Below are 16,526 nucleotides of genomic sequence, written 5' to 3'. Positions count from 1 at the left end.
ATGGGATTAGATTTGAGATGGTGCTGGCGAACTCTTGAGTTCACTGCATCCCCAGGATGATCAAATTAGGAGCTGGGTGGGTGAAGAGAAATTCCGTGTCTTGTGTTGGCATGTAATACTTTTTGTCAACCCACTTGCATGTTGGCAGGACCAACACAGGGTTCTGCCATGTGGGTTTGGCAGGATCCAAGAGAGACTCGTTAATAGGGAGCACTACTCTGGACAAGGCAGAAGAATGTACAATGTCCACTGGTTCATGGTGTGCCTTGGTCACCTCCTGTAGTGGTATCTGTAGTGCCTCTGCTACCTGCTGGGCCAGCTCCGAAAAAGCTTAAAATTATCTGCCAATGACAGGGGAGGAGGTATCATTATCATCTGGTGATGACAATGAGAAATTAGTCTGGGGGGCAGCTTCCTCCTCGACTTCAGCCTCTTGTTCCTCTCTTAATGGTTCAGGGGGTTCAAATGCCCTCAATGTGGCAGCCAAAGGGGATGTCTCTGTGGGTCTTGATAGGCTACGCTAGAGATATGGGAGGTATGGTGTCTGTGTGCTCGCCAAGAATCCCAGTGGGGCCATTGAGAAAATGGGAAGGAGCCCAATGGGTGGTACTATGGCTGCTCATACCATGGAGGCTGAGAATCAAAGGGGCAGTATGGTTGAGGTCCATACTGAAAATGGGTACCATAGGGTGGCTGAGAAGAGTGGTGGGAGACCAGATCCTCTTCCTCACTGTTTGACTCACTGCTTGAAAATGGGATGCACAGCATGATGTTGTGTCTGGAGTTCTGGGTGGACTTGGTACCAGGGCCCCAAGGTGAATCTGGTGCATCAGACACTGTAAGATCTGTCACATATTGGAAATCCGGCAATGCTGAGGGTGTTGGTACCAGTGGTGGTTGACTATTCAGAGGTGTCCGCACTGAAGGAGTTGGTGATATGGACCTGTAGTGTGGTCCATCGGTGTCTGTAGCGCCGAAAACGGTACTGATGTCATTGTCTGTATCAAAGGAACCTTCCCCTTCTCTGGATTTCTCACACCCTGTTGGGCACAGGCAAGCAACAATCAGTACCATCAGGTCCTTAGGAAGCCCAACATGCTCTGTCAGGGCAGTACCATGTGAACTTTGGGTGCCGGATTTAGATGGCTTCAGTGTCATCGGTACTGATGATCCCGTGCAAGCTGGAGATTGTTTTCAGCTCAATCAGGGCTTGTGGTAGGAACTCATGGCCCTTTTCTTAGAGACTTTGTATGAGAGGCTCATGGCCGCCTTCTTGGGCTCACCTCCCTTAGATGTGGAGGTTTGTGGTGAGACTTCCCACCTTCTGGGGTGTTGGCTCAGCTCTGAAGGTGGTTGAAGGGCCACCTCCATTTGTAGAAGCTTAAATCTCAGTTCTCTATCCTTTCTGGATCTGGGCTTCAGTTATTGATATAAACCACACTTCTGGGGAATGCGGTTCTCACTCAGACAACAGACGCACTGAGCATGTCCATCAGTCACCAGGATAGATTCCTTGCAACTGAGACATTTATTGAAGCCCAGTGAACTAGGCATACCCTGTCCAGGGTGGTCCACAGACATAGGGTGTAGGAAAAACAAAGTCTAAATAAAGTTTTTTTGTTGTTTTGGTGGTTTTGGGGGTGGGAGGTTAGTAAATAAAAGATAAAGGAGTAAAGAAAAGAAAAGGGAAGCTTCAAAAGATAGCTAAAAATTAACAATTCTGAAAAAGTTAACAATCTGCTAATGGACAGCTAAAGTTCAGTCTCTAGCCTGGACTAGAGAAGGAACTGAGAAGCGTTCTCCCATCCATGGCTGGTTACTCTTATAGCAGAGCACAAGTGAGGAGCAATGCATGCACAGGGACGCAGACATGCCTACAATGGAACACTCACAGGGTCACTACTCGACGAAGAATTTCACAACTAAATAGAGACAACTTTAAATCTAGTCAATTTTTAAAAATCAGACAAAAGTATTTTTCAGGTATTAAACCTGCCTGAGTCTATTGCTAATATTTATGGCGTTGCACTCATGTTTTCCTGTCTTTGTACATGGTTTACTGTGTTTCATTTCTGTATAAAAGACTTCCACATTGCTACTATACTAAGGAAACAGTGAGTCCGACTACACACAAAGTGCTATCAAGTGATAAAGTATAGATCAGTTAGAATAATTTTAGGTTTTACTTGCCACAATAATAGGTCATTAATTTTCAAACAAAAGTGGGATTTTTAAGTTGATAGTGTCCCTCATTAAGATACACAGACAACCTTAACTCTGATGTAGATGCTGATTTCCCAGATGATCCAATACAACCAGCTCCTGCCATCTTACAGTGCAAATTTACAGTTAGGTTTCGGACCAGAAATCTAACTGGGATCTAGAGGCCAACGCTGGCCTGTGTTTACATTTCAGATCTTTCTATATGCAGCCATTTGTGTAGGTTTTGCCTCAGTTTTTCAGCATGAGTCCTTAGGCTGTATTCCTCAAACGTGAGTGGTTAAAGTGAGGTACCTTCCCCTAAATTTAGACACATCAGTAAAAGTGGCCTGAGGAGGTGCTGAGCACTTGCAGCTCTTATGGACTTCAGTGGGAGCTGTGGATGGTTCAGCAATTCAGTAATAGTGTCTTGGTTTCCAAATATGCCTTACTATGAATTTAACTTTATGAACTGACATTTGAATATTTCCACTTATGCATGTTATATAAAAAACTTAAGTTTTTACATTATACCATCAGATCTGTATGTACCGCTCAGAGAGAGGTAGAAACAGACACACAGAAAGATTTAAAATTAAGTATTTTTAGTGCTTGAGAAACCAGTACAGCACAGATTACAGCAGCACAAACAACATCCCCACACTATTAAGCCTTGATGTATGGGAATAAATTCTAAGGGCAAAAGGATAATTCATAACCCATGGCCTTTTTGTGGTGTGATCACATGTCCAACACAAAATAGACTGAAACCACTAACTCTCTTTGCATACACCACTGAACAGCTATCAGATGGTAACAATTTTCAGTCTTTGCGGAGCAGAGTTGGATTCAAATTAACACTCTTGAAATCAATGGCAAAGTATTGTTTTGCAGATTACTGAGCCCTAGATTCATCCAGTCTCCATGCATAAAAAAGGAAACACACACACACACATCCAATAAAACACATAGAGGACATTAAGCATCAATTCTGGCATGAATGCTGATAGCACAGTTCCAAAGGGGTAGCCGTGTTAGTCTGTATATAGCAAAAACAAGAATTCTGTAGCCCTTTAAAGACTAACCAATTTAATTTCAGCAGCATTAAGCTGCATCTGAGGAAGTGAGCTGAAGCTCACGAAAGCTTATGCCTGTTGGAATTAAATTGGTTAGTCTTTAAAGTGCTACAGAATTCTCGTTGTTTTTACTGATAGCACAGTTGTCAAAGCAATAAATATTTCACAAACCTAAAGAAGAGTGACATTGCAAAACTGCAAGAGTAGATTTTAGAATTAAAGTTCATTATTGGACGTGAGTACTTAACAAGAACATATAGAATTAAAGGAAATACTACCAAGGTAGCAGACAGGAGGAATGGGACAGCAGTGGGCCAGGACTTGGAAGTTCTGAATTCAGTTCCTAGCTCTATTGCAGACATCCTGTGTAAGCTGGGATAAGTCAGTAAATGTCTCTGTAGTTCATTTTCCCTTCTCTCACCCTTTGTCTGTCTTTTCTGTTTAGCTCATACACACTAACACAATGGATTAAAAATATCACTACCAAACGCAGATGAACTATCACATCATTGAACCCCCACTTCCCTGTTGGGGAAGGATACCGTTCATGATAGTGGATATATCAGATATACTAATCAAGATAGTAATTAAGGACTATGATATTCACAGAAAGTAAATACAAAAGGGGCATGAAAACCATCAGAACCAATTCATTTAAAATGTGAACAAATATTAACAGAAATTATTGCACAGGATTCACACCCAACTGAGTAGTCCCATTTACTCAGGTGAGTAAAATGAATGGGATTTGGCCCTTTGAAAATGCAAAATGACTATGCAAAGTATGATTATCTGACGTATATAGAGAATTGTCACCGGACCCTGAAGCAGTACTGTCCTACTCTATTATTTCCCAGCTTTAAATACGTTCAAATACATTTTGTCCACTCTGCTCACACCAAAAAGTACAAACAATTAGTTGCCCTGTAAAATAGTTTAATCATTGGTTAAACTTAAATAATCAACATGAGTAATATGCAGTTTAATTTCACATTTACCTTGAAACACATCTTCAGAATAGTAACAGTTATGCAACTAGCATTGACTGGATCTAAGGGCTTGTCTACACTTAAAATACTGCACTGATGCAACTGTGCCAATGTAGTCAGCAATTCCTCATAGTTTGAAGGTGATTGTCTTCCATAAAATGATAGCCAGTTATTGCAAGTGGATCTGTAGATGGCTAACGAGATCAATCCGGGATCCACAGATCTTATCACAGTTAGGGCAGACATTTCCCAGTGGAAGGGGCAGATCTGGATTGTTGAATCGGGCTGCACTGATGCATCAGAGGTGGTGTTGAATTTCCTTGTCAATGTCAGCTTTCTGTGACAGATGGCTGCAGAGGTAAAAGGAAGACTGCACCACTGTAACGCTCCAGTGAAGACATTACCTACACCGAAAGGAGGGCTTCTCCCATCAGTCTAGGTAATCCATCTCATAGAGAGGTGATAACTATGTTAACAGGAGAAGCCCTCCCATCAAGATAACACTGTCTATACCAGGAGTTAGGTCAGTATAAGTGAGTTACCCAAGGGTGTGCGTCTTCCTCACCCCTGAACGACATAGTTATACCATTATATGTTAGTAATGTAGACCAAGCCACAAGGACAAAAACTGGCAGATGGGGCTAAAGAGAATCTTCGCTGATTTAATGTTAACATTAGCATTGTACAGCATAAACAGAGATCATTGCTTTAAGTACTATATATTTATTAAAGAACTGAAATGTAGAAAGATTTACTGCAAGTTATAGTCTTTAATTCGATCTCATCTGTGAGATGGGGAAGGGAGGGTATTGTCCCCTTTTTGCAGAGGAGGAACTTTGGGTATTTCTACACTTAAAATGCTACAGTGTAGAACTATCTACGCCGATGTGAGAATCACTCCTTTTGGCATATGTAATCCACCTCCCTGACAGGTGGTAGCTAGGCTAATGGAAGAATTCTTCCATTGACCTAATGCTGTGTATACTGGAAGTTAGGTATAGCTACGTCTCTCCAGGGTGTGGATTTTTCACACCCTTGAGAGACATAGTTATACAAAAGTAAATTCCTAGTGTAGACCAGGACTGTGACATGGAAAGATTAAGGTAAAAAGTTTCCACTACTTTTGGGTGCCCAATCTGACATACCTAGGACCTAGTTTTTCAGAGTACCTAGCTTTATACAGTACTTTATACGTTCAATGACAAGATCTGATTTACTTCAGACGTAGCTCTGAGTGCTCAGCACTTCTGCAAATCAGGCCCTCGATTATCATGCCAATCTCCTAGAAAACGATGAACATGCAATTAGTAACCACACGTGAAAATTTTGGTTTAAGTGACTTGCTCCCAGCATCACATACAAATTGTGAAGAGGCAGGAAACAGTTCCAGTTCTCCAGAGCATTATTCAACTGCTTTAACCTGGAGACCACCCTTTCTCTTTCTGCAGTCCCCTGTCTCATCCACTACAAACCTTCCAACTTCTGCAACAAATGAAGCAGGGATCCTATAGGCAACAGCCTTCTTCACTACACAACCCTGATTCATGCTCTAAGCAATTACATCCTGTGCACTGAATGAAGCAAAAGCATCAGGCCACCTTAACAATAGGTGGTGCTACCAACCCTGGCTATCGTCCTGGCTATAACTAGAATGTAGCACTTTGGATTTTGGGATGCTTAGTGAGGCTGGGTAGTAGTACTAGTTTTGTCCTCAGGAGCAGATCAGGGGTAGGAATAGATCTTTTCATTATTTGCAATAACTTTAAGTGAAATAATCCTATGAAAAAAGAGAAAGGTAAATGTATTCTTTTATTTTGTTTACCTAAGTAAAAACACAGGAAGCAGTCTGAGAAGCACCATAGTTCATAGAAGTTTTGCCTAAATAAGAACTGCAGGGCTGGGCCCTTAAAAAACTGAACAAGCCACAAAACAAGTGGGATGTAATATTAAACTTCACAGGAAAAAGATAAGCCATTATCAATTAGTGACTATATAATTTCTTTCTCATATACCTATTAATAATATTTTCACCACCGTGCAATCTGAGAAGTACAAGAGTAAACAGTTTTCCCCTTGATTGACTAAAAGTTGCTGTTGTCAGAAATCAACAAAGATTGTTCCTTGGCAGTCGGTTTGGCTAGTCTCAGTCACTAACGTCTTTAAAGTGCAAGAATGATGATAATGCTAGGCAGCTAGTCTGCTCTTCCTAAGGAGGTCAAACTCTCACTGGACTTCAAAAGAAGCTATATCTAAATAAGAAATGCGTAATCAGACCCAATCTCAGTAAACTAAAATTATACCTTAATAATGAAGAGCCAATTCTGCAAAGCTTTAAGTGCATCTGCAATCTTTAGCCAGAAGCACGGTCCTGCTGATGTGCATGTCAGGATTACTCATCTAGGTAAGGTTTGCAGAACAAAGCCCGAGAGTGTGCCTAAAATATGTGGTCATCTCAATGTACCAGATCAAAAGCCTGACCCTGCAACTCTTACTACTGGCATGAGCAGTCCTTATTTATGCATGTAGGGCCAATGGGACAACTCAGAGAGGGGGCTAAAATATTGAGCCTCATAAGAGTTAAGAGGTAAATTCATAAGAGGTAAATTCTCACTTGGGACACTGATTCTCTAAAACCTCATACAAATAAGTAGCGCTTATGCGAGCAGTTCCATTGGTGTCTGTAGGCTACAAATTATTTGCACAAGGAGGGGTTTGCACAATCTGGCTCTTTCCTCATCACATCAAGTGCTTCAGGAGCATAGAGCACAGAGGAAAAAGGATATTCTTGGGGCTAAAGCAGTGGACTAGGACTTAAGAGATTTGGGTTCCATACCCAGATAGTCATAGAAGACATCTGTGGCATCAGCCTCACTTCCTGTCAGTAAAATAGAAATAATACCTCTCTACTTATAAGGAGTGTTGCTATGATAAATTAACAATTTTGAGGCAATCACTTTCTGCAGCCATGGGGTTCAAATGAGTGCCTGGATGGCTATAAGAAGAGTTTATAGAAGGAAAAAAATACAAAACTGTTAGACTTAAAACTCTTTGGGGCAAGGATCTGGCTACTTGCATGTCCACACAATGCACACCCAAAGTTCTACAGTAAAAAAAACGACTACTAATAAAGACTGCATTCTCTTACACCTAAAATACATTTGCAAATTAGCTTCTAAACTATAATCAGTTGAATGCATGTTTATTTTACTAGTGTGTAAAGGGTACTTGCAATAAAAGAAAAAGTAAAACAATTAATCAGATTGCATGGCAGGGAGGCCTGGGACAGTAGCAGTTAACACAGTCCTCTTTAAATTAGACAAAGACTTAATTAAATCTATCTTGATAAATTACTATTAGCTATGACAGAAGTCAGTGTCACCTCAAAGTCAACACATATGACTTTAAAGAGGCTGCCTAGCTGCTACCCCCAGTCAGAGCAAGAGACTTTCATTCATAACCTCAGTTGGTTTCTAGTAAGAATTCAAATGAAGGGCTCTTAGTAGAACTTCCCACAAACATAAAACTGTTCTATTCTTGAGTTTCCATGTGAACAAAGGCCTTCTTATTTTAGTTAATACTTTCATAATATAGACACAATTACCTGATCAGGGTTTAACCTGATATCCTGCCATCATAATTATCTGGAGCAAATGCACACAAGAAAAATTAAGAGTTTAATTTTCTTTGGCACAAACATTCGATTTTTTGGGGTAAATTTTCCATTTATAACTTCTAAAGCAAAATATCCCCGGAAGCAACAATTTCTTTTATTTGGCAATTTTCTTCCCTTCAAAGGAACAACTTTGCAATAATCACTGTGCTTAGGGGTTTGTGGAAAATACAAGAGTAAAGGGAGTAAGCGGAGGAGTCACCAAATGCTGCTGTTTGTACTATCTGGGGGAAATGGCTAAAAATTAAAATTAAATTTGAAAGATGTACCACCAGTGAAGTCATCAAACCAGCTGTTGGTTTATAGAACTGAAAAGTAATATAGCAAACTATTTCCCATATCAGCTATCCAGGCGCCCTGAAAAAAGAGTCACCCAAACAAAACTGGGACCCTGTAGCATAAAGGGGATGAAGATGAACCGGCATCTGAAAAGATCAGACTCCTTTGTTGCAGACCGAAGCATTTTCCAATTTATTCTTCCCTCAATAGCATGGGACAAGTCCTCGGCAGCAGCTTGGCTCTTATAGCTAGCTGTGCATTAAAGCTTCTTTCACGCCTAGCCAGTGAAAGGATATTGACACATATCCCCTTATATCACCCGAGATCGGTTATATTTCCTGAAAGCCTCAAAGGATGATCATCTGATTTTAAGGAATTACACGATCTGTGTAAAGTTTTTGTTATTGCGGCAGGCAGAACCTAAAGTAATCGCATCCTAGAGTGGATCCAGGATAAAGATTTGTGAAAGTCGAAAGGCATCCAAGAGTTATTCAAGGATGTGGTATAAAACAATTCAGTTGTTCTGAAGCAGAGTTCCTTGACATTCAAAGAGGCTTCATCCCGGCACTGGCTGAAGAAAGAGGGCCTTCTGGAGGGAAACTGGCTGCTACTGCCGCTAGCCTTCTGCTTGCTACTGGGGGAGAGGAAGAAAGCCAGATGTTCGCGGGGGGGGGGGGGAGTCAGGCTATATACGCCCAACGATCATATGATTAAGTCAATAGATGGAGCGATTTTCAAGGCGCCTCAGACCTACATTGCACCCAATTTCAAACCAGTCATCGGATCATGCCCGAGCAGCAAGAGCCTGGTCCTTCAATGCTACTGTAGTGTCCTAACTGCAGCCTTCGCCTTCGCAGCTGGAGATGAAATGTACACTTTTCTGGGCCGGGGCCCTACAGATGCACCGTTTGCACAGACACGTACAAAATAAATCAGACTCTCCATCTGCTTTTGCATAATAAAAGTGCAAAGAAGCAGGCAGGGTCTCTCAAAATTACTCCTGGCCGCTTTGATTCCAGTATTGGGTGAGGTGCTCAATCCTTACCCATCTTCCCTTCCAGGCCCCGGAAACCCAGTCGGGTTTCTCAGGCACAACATTTCAAATAACCCAGCCGGGGGAACAGGCAGGTCTTTTTTCTTTGTTCGGGCCCAAAGGAATCACTGCACCGTGGGGTCCAGCCAAGACACCACAGCCCTGGAAGTGAGACCGCCGCCTGGGTTTTATCTGGATTAGAAAAGAAATAGACATAGCCGGTCCTTGAGCCCGCCCCCACTCCACACACAGGCTCCCCAACTTGCTGCCCCAACACTTTGCCCGGCAGAAGAGCCCCGACTAATTAAAGCTGCGAAAGATTTGTGTGTGGATTCTTTGTTTTGGGGAGGGGGGGGGGGGTTAAAGACAGAAGAGAGATCTGAGTGTGAAAATAAAGTTGGCTGATTTCGGAGATGGGGATCCCCGGGGTGGGGGAAGAGACGCCCGCCGCGTGTGTCCCCTGCCGCCCTTGGGCGCTGGGGTACCTGAAGAAGGTGACTGCGGTCCGGTTGCTCGTCCACGCTTTGCCCTGCTGCAGCAGCACCCCCTGCACGACCTCCTTCTCGGCGGGCAGCCTGTCCACGGGGAAGATGTAGAGCCAGCAGAGGACGAAGACACACAAGGCGCTGGCGCCCACCGGCAAGCGGGTGCGGGGGCATTTCCACACCGGCCCCGCGCCTGCCATCCTCCTCCTCCTCCTCCTCCTCCAGCAGATCTTCCTCCGGGCCGGGCTGCGCTCACTCATCCGCCGCGGAACAGGCACCGAGCCGCCGCGACGGCTCAGCCGCTCCCAGGCCCCCCACCCCCTTGTGCTTCAAGGAAAGGGGCCATCCTGAAGCCCAGCGCCGGGGGCCATCGCAGCCCACCTGGCCGGGGGGAGGCGGCTGGTCTCCTCCCTCGGGCGGCTGCTGCTGCTGCTCCGGCTGCACCTCAGCCGCTTTCTCCCTCGGTGGCGGCTGCTGTCTCTCCCTTCCTCACACTCGTTTGGTCCTCGGTCTGCCCCCCCCCTTTCCCCACCCCTCCCCTCGGCAGGCACACAGCACGGCGGGGGGGGGGATCTGTCACTGCAGCAAGCCTTTGGAAATTTCCATTCGCCTCTGACGGGGGCTGCTGCTGCCCCGCTGCTGGGCTCCTGGCCTGCTCCCCAAACCGGTGGAAACAAACAGTGCCCCCCCCCCCGGCTCAGGAGCGGTCAGCAACCTCCGCCTGCACCCCTGAAATCAGGGAGGGGGGAGAGAAAGGCAGCAGCGGGACCAGAAATCAAGGCTGTGCCCCCCCGGAAAAAATGATCTGCTTTGACCCGTTTAGATGGGGCTGGAGCTGGCAGCAGGTTTAGCTTTGGCTCGCCTGCCCCTGGAGAGGGGGGGTGGGGGGCAATCAAGCTGAGCCGGGCAATGGGAGGAGATTTACATGATCCCTCTAGCGCTCCCCCACCCCCCCCCCTCCGCGCCCACCCCCCTCCCAGCCGCCGTGACACAGCGTCAGTCACACGCACAAAGCATCCTCCTCTCCCGTCTTGAACGCCCCTCGCTGAGATTTACCAGCGCGCGGAGACCTGGCTGCCCGGCCCCCTCCCCAGACAGGAACCCACCCTGCAGCGTCTCTTCCCCGGCACCGCGAGCCATCCCAGGGCTTCCACCCCGAATAGCCTGGACCCGGGATCCCCCTCCGCGCACGGACCTGCTTCCAGTACATGTCCCTGCCCTGCCCCTTTCCCCGCGCTCCCGCCAGTAAATGACACCACGGCGGCATGCTTGCACCCCCCCCCCCCCACACACACACACACACACTCTCTCTCTCTCACACACACACACACACACACACACCCGCCTCCTCCTCCTCTTATAACACTGCGGGGAAAGCGCCTCTGCACCCAGATCTGCAAGCCGCCAGGATGCATCCAGACCACAGCCATGCACGCCATGGCGCAGACCCTTTGTTGCGACCATTTCCACTTATTGTTTACATTGCGCTATCACGTTCCCCGCTATACCCTAAATCCCGAACCCCTTTAAAAGATCAGCCGGGGCCATTCTTATAATGGGCCGCAATACGGGAATCTCGCCCTAAAAGCGCCCCAGCCTCCAGAGCACAGCGAGGTGGGGAAACCCCAGCATCACAGATGCATATTTGGTGCCATCCCGGTCCTCAGAAGGTCCACGGCTCATTCTGCATCGCTCTTTAGCACACCCTTGCGGCTGACTTGCCTAGCTGCAGAAAGCTAATTGTCAGCATTGGATGGTTTTATGGTGCTCCAGGGCCAGATTGAGCTAGCCACGAAGAAAGAGACAGCGCAGGAGGAACTGAGAGACTGGATTTCATTTAGATTAGCCTTGTCAGTCCTCTCCCCACCCACACGTTTTTGCCCCTTTTTAGGGGAGTTAATTCTGTTGAAATGTTAGCTATTTGATACCTGCAGGATACAATCTTTTTTTTTTTACTCCAGGGATCACTCTCAATAGGAAGACAAGCTACACTAGCCAGCCAAAGCAGCCCAACCTTCTTGTGCACGGACTTTTACTAGCAGTATCAGACTCTCAGTTATTTACCTTCCTCTGAAACTGCCAGCCCCTAGGAATTAGACTGAATCCACCATCTCCATCTCACATAAGCCCCTTTATGGGCACCAGATGGTCATTGCTGAGGAGTGCTGGATTCAAACCACTATCCTAGAAACTGAGAGGTGCTGGATTACCACTCCCTTGAGCTGTGCCATTGACATCATAGCTAATATAAAGATATTTTTGGATGATACAACATATAGAGCTACTGTGCAGGGAAACCTGAATTAAAGACCATCTCTAACAGGCAACCACACTAACTTACTTAACTTCTCTAAGTTTCTAGTACAATTATGTTTGATCTTCAGAGGCAGACTATTTTTCTGGTCTCTTCGGACAGCGGTCACTGTATTTTTTTAAAATAGTTCTGGAGTATTGTAAAATTACAGACATTTTTTACTCCGATTAAGGGCCAAATTCCTCAATGTGGGTATATGAAATGTCAGTAAAATGAGAGAGGAAGTCCGGTTGTGTGGTTAAGGCACTCGACTGTGAGTCAGGAAGTCTAGGTTCAATATCTGCTTCCACTACAGCTATCCTATGTGATGTTACACAAGTCATTTACACAAGTTTTTTGCATACTTTGCATAACTCCCTTTGACTGCCGCCGAATCTCACAGGTAAGTGTAGATAGGGCCTACAGTCTGTCTTTGTGTCAAATAGGGATACTGCCTGTCTCCCTTCCTTTATGCATCTTATTTATTCAGACCATGAACTCTTTGGGGAAAGGATCTGCTCTCACTCTGTTTTTACAGCACAATACAATGGGGCCTGACCTCAGATGAGGCCTAACGGTATTACTGTAGTACAAATTAAAAAAATCCTTTATCCCTATGCAAAGCCAAAGTAAGAGGGATTTGTGCAGGGGTTCTCTGCAGATTTTGGGATAGAATCTTCCCGCCCAGAACTCAGAGCTGAATTTTGATCCAAGTCCCTCGATTCCTCTCTATTAGGATTTTGGTTAGTGAGCCATGCAATTGTAGCTTATAGCTATAGGTATTTGCTAGGTAAGACACAGGCATAAGTTAAGGTAGTAAAACAACAAGCATACTGGTCTAAGGATGTATAACCTATAGGGTACATAAGGAAACGATCATCTTCACCACAATGCAGGCCTTTTTGATCACAGATCTCAAAGTGCTTCAGCAAGAGAATGATAAGCATCAGTCTCCCTATTTTACAAGCTTGGAAATGATAAAGGCCCGATTTTCCAGAGATGCTGAGTACCCACAACTGCCACAGACTTCATATGGAATTGTGGGTGTTTAGCACTTTTGAATAATTAAGCCTTAAATGACATATCCGAGGCCATGCAGTGAATCCATCACAGCACCAAAAAATCATGGTCAGTGTAATTGCACTGGTTCTGCTACATGCAAGCTTCTCTGAGCTTATGGCGTGGGTAGGGAAGAGGGGAAACAAAGGGACAGGATTTCACCCATAGAATAAAACAGAATAGATTGTATAAGTACACATTCCACTACAAAACAATTCTTGATGTTCAAACTGCTACATGGTATATGAATATTTACCTTCATAAGGCGACATAATAATGACATAAGTTATAAAGAGTATCAAATAAATGCAATGATAATGAATTGGTTACCATTGTATGGCGTAGGAAGAGAAAATCTGCAGATACTACAGGCCTAACTTTCATTTCTTAAGTTGTGATGAAGTAAAGTAAGAGTTTCAATGAAATATACTTTCAGGTACATTCCTTGAATACCCAGAACTCCCCTTGCCTTCCTGGTGCATACAATTTCAAGAGGAGTTTTGAATGGGCAAGGAAGGTAGGTCTGAGCCATAACATATAAATGAGTTAATACTGCCCACTTTAATGTTAGCCATATGGTGGTGGTAGTAGTAGTAGTAATAATAATGTCTATGTCTTGTATATTGTGCTTTTTCACCCATAAATCTCATGTAGATAGACTATTCAGTGAGCTATGGTTGTAAAGGTCCTTGTGCATTTCTAAAGTTTGAAGAGTACTATCTACAGTAGCGTATTGTTGCTGTAAAGATATCTACTGATGAGAAGTGTTATGTTTGGATACTTGGAAGTTACTTGCACTCAGAGAGAAATCAGCAGACAGGAACGCAGGGAGATGTAAACACACACAGACTGGGTTTATTCTCCTACTCTAAGACCAGCCAGAACTGGCTGAGCTATCCCATAATAGTCTAGCTCTGTTAGCTATGGCAAGCTAGGCAGCACACAAAATACACAACAAGAAGGACTTTAACTGGACTTTAGAATTAGTTAGTTAGAATTCTAACTAATTAAGCAATTTCAGAGGCAGATCATTCATTCGTTTTCTTTTATTTTTTGTGCTTAGCTAGCTGTATCCCATGCGTTAAAGACATCACTCAGATCTATTCATACGCCAAGATTCAGGTAGATGAAATTCACAAAAAGTGAACAACTTTAAGTTTGCAAAATTAAAACTCTTCCTCCTTGCTCACCTCTAGCTGTGAATCCAAACCCAGATTTGTGATGATGCTGCCAAACTACTAAATGAAAGATTAAACAGAAAGTGTAAGTAGCCAGTATAGTTTCATTGCCCCAACTCAGTGCAATGCAAGTTTGCAGTTACAAAACTGGTGAAGCAATAATTTGTAAATTCTTTCATTTTTAATAATTTAAAGTGGTACTAGTAACAGAATAATTTTTTCAAATATGCGATTTTTATATTGATAATGTCTTCCTAGAACACATTGAAGCAAACTGTTGGGATTTTTTTTAAATCAAGTTTTTTTAAATCTTTTCTTTTTGCTGTTATGAATAAGTTATGGCATAAAGCCCCTGGGCTATTTTCTGCCTTTACAACAATCCATGGTCTGTTTGTCACAATGACTGTAACACAGTCACCATTTCCTGAATGTAAGGAGCCAGATGGATCAAGACAGAGATGAGACAGAGATATTTTACTGCTCCTGACATCTCATGGGAAAAATAATCAGTCCATGGCCTGATTCTGATCTCACATAGGCATAAACCAGGAGTATATTAATGCAGTTACACTGGGATGAGCTCAAAAAAAATCAGGCTTTTTTCTTCTTCTCAAGAAACAATGTTGCTTCCAAATGATATTTTTTGTGTTTTCCCATCTCTCATTCTTTATTAATGGTCTTTCCATAAAAATAGAATAGTTCAAGTGAATCCCTGGTGTAACTATACTGATGTTGTAAAATGAGAATTCTAATTTCAGGTGGAGAATAAACAGGAAGATCCAATTAGACAGGAAACTTGTAATCCAAACTGCCACTGAAATACTAATAATATTTGTTTGAAAGCAAGGAATGCAGAGTCAGGGCCTAGAAAATGGGGCAAAATATACAGATAATATAAAAACAATTTACATTACTCATTTCCTTTTATATTTATTAGACGCAGGCCAGAACTGGAAACTCAGCGCTCTCTCTCTCACATTCACCTGAATTTTAGAGAGGACTTGAATAATCAGGTCCAAACTGGTCCCTATTATTTCATTTTTGAGTCAAGTTCAAAACTACAAGGTTGTCTATACCCTGGATTCATTTCAAATGCCGCTTAAAATGACAAAGTCTCATGAAAACAACTGATCACTCCCATATGACACTGGTAAAAAATCAAAACTAATTACTTTTCTCTATCACTGAACAAGGAACTATTACAATAAGGAGAAATAGTATTATCCCTAATAATATTCTCTCTTTCTGATTCACTGCAAAGCTTCTGTCTAGAGCCTTTCCCATCCCCTTCAGGCCTTGTTGCCTCTTACAGATTTAAAGAGATTGTACATAGATAAACACACAAAAGATTTCCACATTCAAGATGTGTGTGTTTGTGTGTATTATATATATATATATATATATATATATATATATAAAATCTGCCCACAGTTCTTGTCCCCGTTCACTTTTCCCATTCTGCAGCTGTGGGAGCTGAAACTCTGCTCCGTTACTTTATATGATGACTGCAACTGGGAAAGCAGGAGCCATGTGATGGGCAAGCGGAAGACATCAAATTGGTCAACTTAATGTACCCTCTGTGTACACACACACACACACACACACACACACACACACACACACACACACTAAGCTTTCAGATGAAGTACAGTATGTCTACTTTAATATGAGCTTTGATGTGAAGCTGTCGTTGTGCCATTACCATAGAAACAGGAACAATGACACCATCAACATGGTAAAATGACCATTTTGAAATATTTGCATTTGTTTGTTCATTTAATGACTCTATACTTTTTTTTCGAAGACATAAAAATTGGATTTCTTTGTGATGTCAGAGCATCACAACAACAATGTAAAGGGTACAACAAAATCTAATACATGTCTACAGGTCTCATTGAAATGTAATAGAACTGGTGACATTTCTAGTCAACATCATCATCAATCATCATCATCTTGTTCATCATTCTGATCTCTGTTGAGAACGCAGTCTTCATTGCCTTGACACATACACAATTCTGTGAAGGGAAGATTGTTCTGACTAATAATTGATTGTGCAGTGACCTCTATTGGTGTAGGCCCAGATAAGGTCTTGTAGAAGCTCCGATACTGTTGGGCCCTTAAATACAGGAGGTAGATCATCCACATTTTTCCATCCTTGTTGCAATAGTGATCCGATACCTGGTTTACAAGTGTCTGAGGACATCCAAGATGAAGAGGACATGCTCTTCAAAACTGTCCTTACATGGCAGGGGTTTGACTAGATTG

The 16,526-nt window shown here is 43.3% G+C and overlaps 1 protein-coding gene across 2 annotated transcripts in view; it reads right to left on the bottom strand.

Annotated features, from left to right (window-relative positions):
• Nucleotides 1-16,526, bottom strand: part of ST8SIA1 (ST8 alpha-N-acetyl-neuraminide alpha-2,8-sialyltransferase 1) — a 172,331-nt gene that overhangs the window by 117,960 nt on the left and 37,845 nt on the right. The window contains exon 1 of one of the 2 annotated variants that reach the window (XM_067559233.1): nucleotides 9,732-9,991. The exons of the other annotated variant lie outside the window; for it this stretch is intronic. Coding sequence (XP_067415334.1) covers nucleotides 9,732-9,991 — 260 coding nt within the window. Of the gene's footprint in view, nucleotides 1-9,731; nucleotides 9,992-16,526 lie in introns of those variants that run through there. 2 annotated transcript variants of the gene reach the window in all.

Source organism: Emydura macquarii, unplaced genomic scaffold (assembly GCF_026122565.2).
Source record: "Emydura macquarii macquarii isolate MOO-44397 ecotype Brisbane River unplaced genomic scaffold, CSIRO-AGI_Emac_v2 contig_2205, whole genome shotgun sequence".
NCBI lineage: Eukaryota > Metazoa > Chordata > Testudines > Chelidae > Emydura > Emydura macquarii.
The sequence above is the reverse complement of the archived record's forward strand: the minus strand, read 5'-3'. Positions and strand labels throughout refer to the sequence as shown.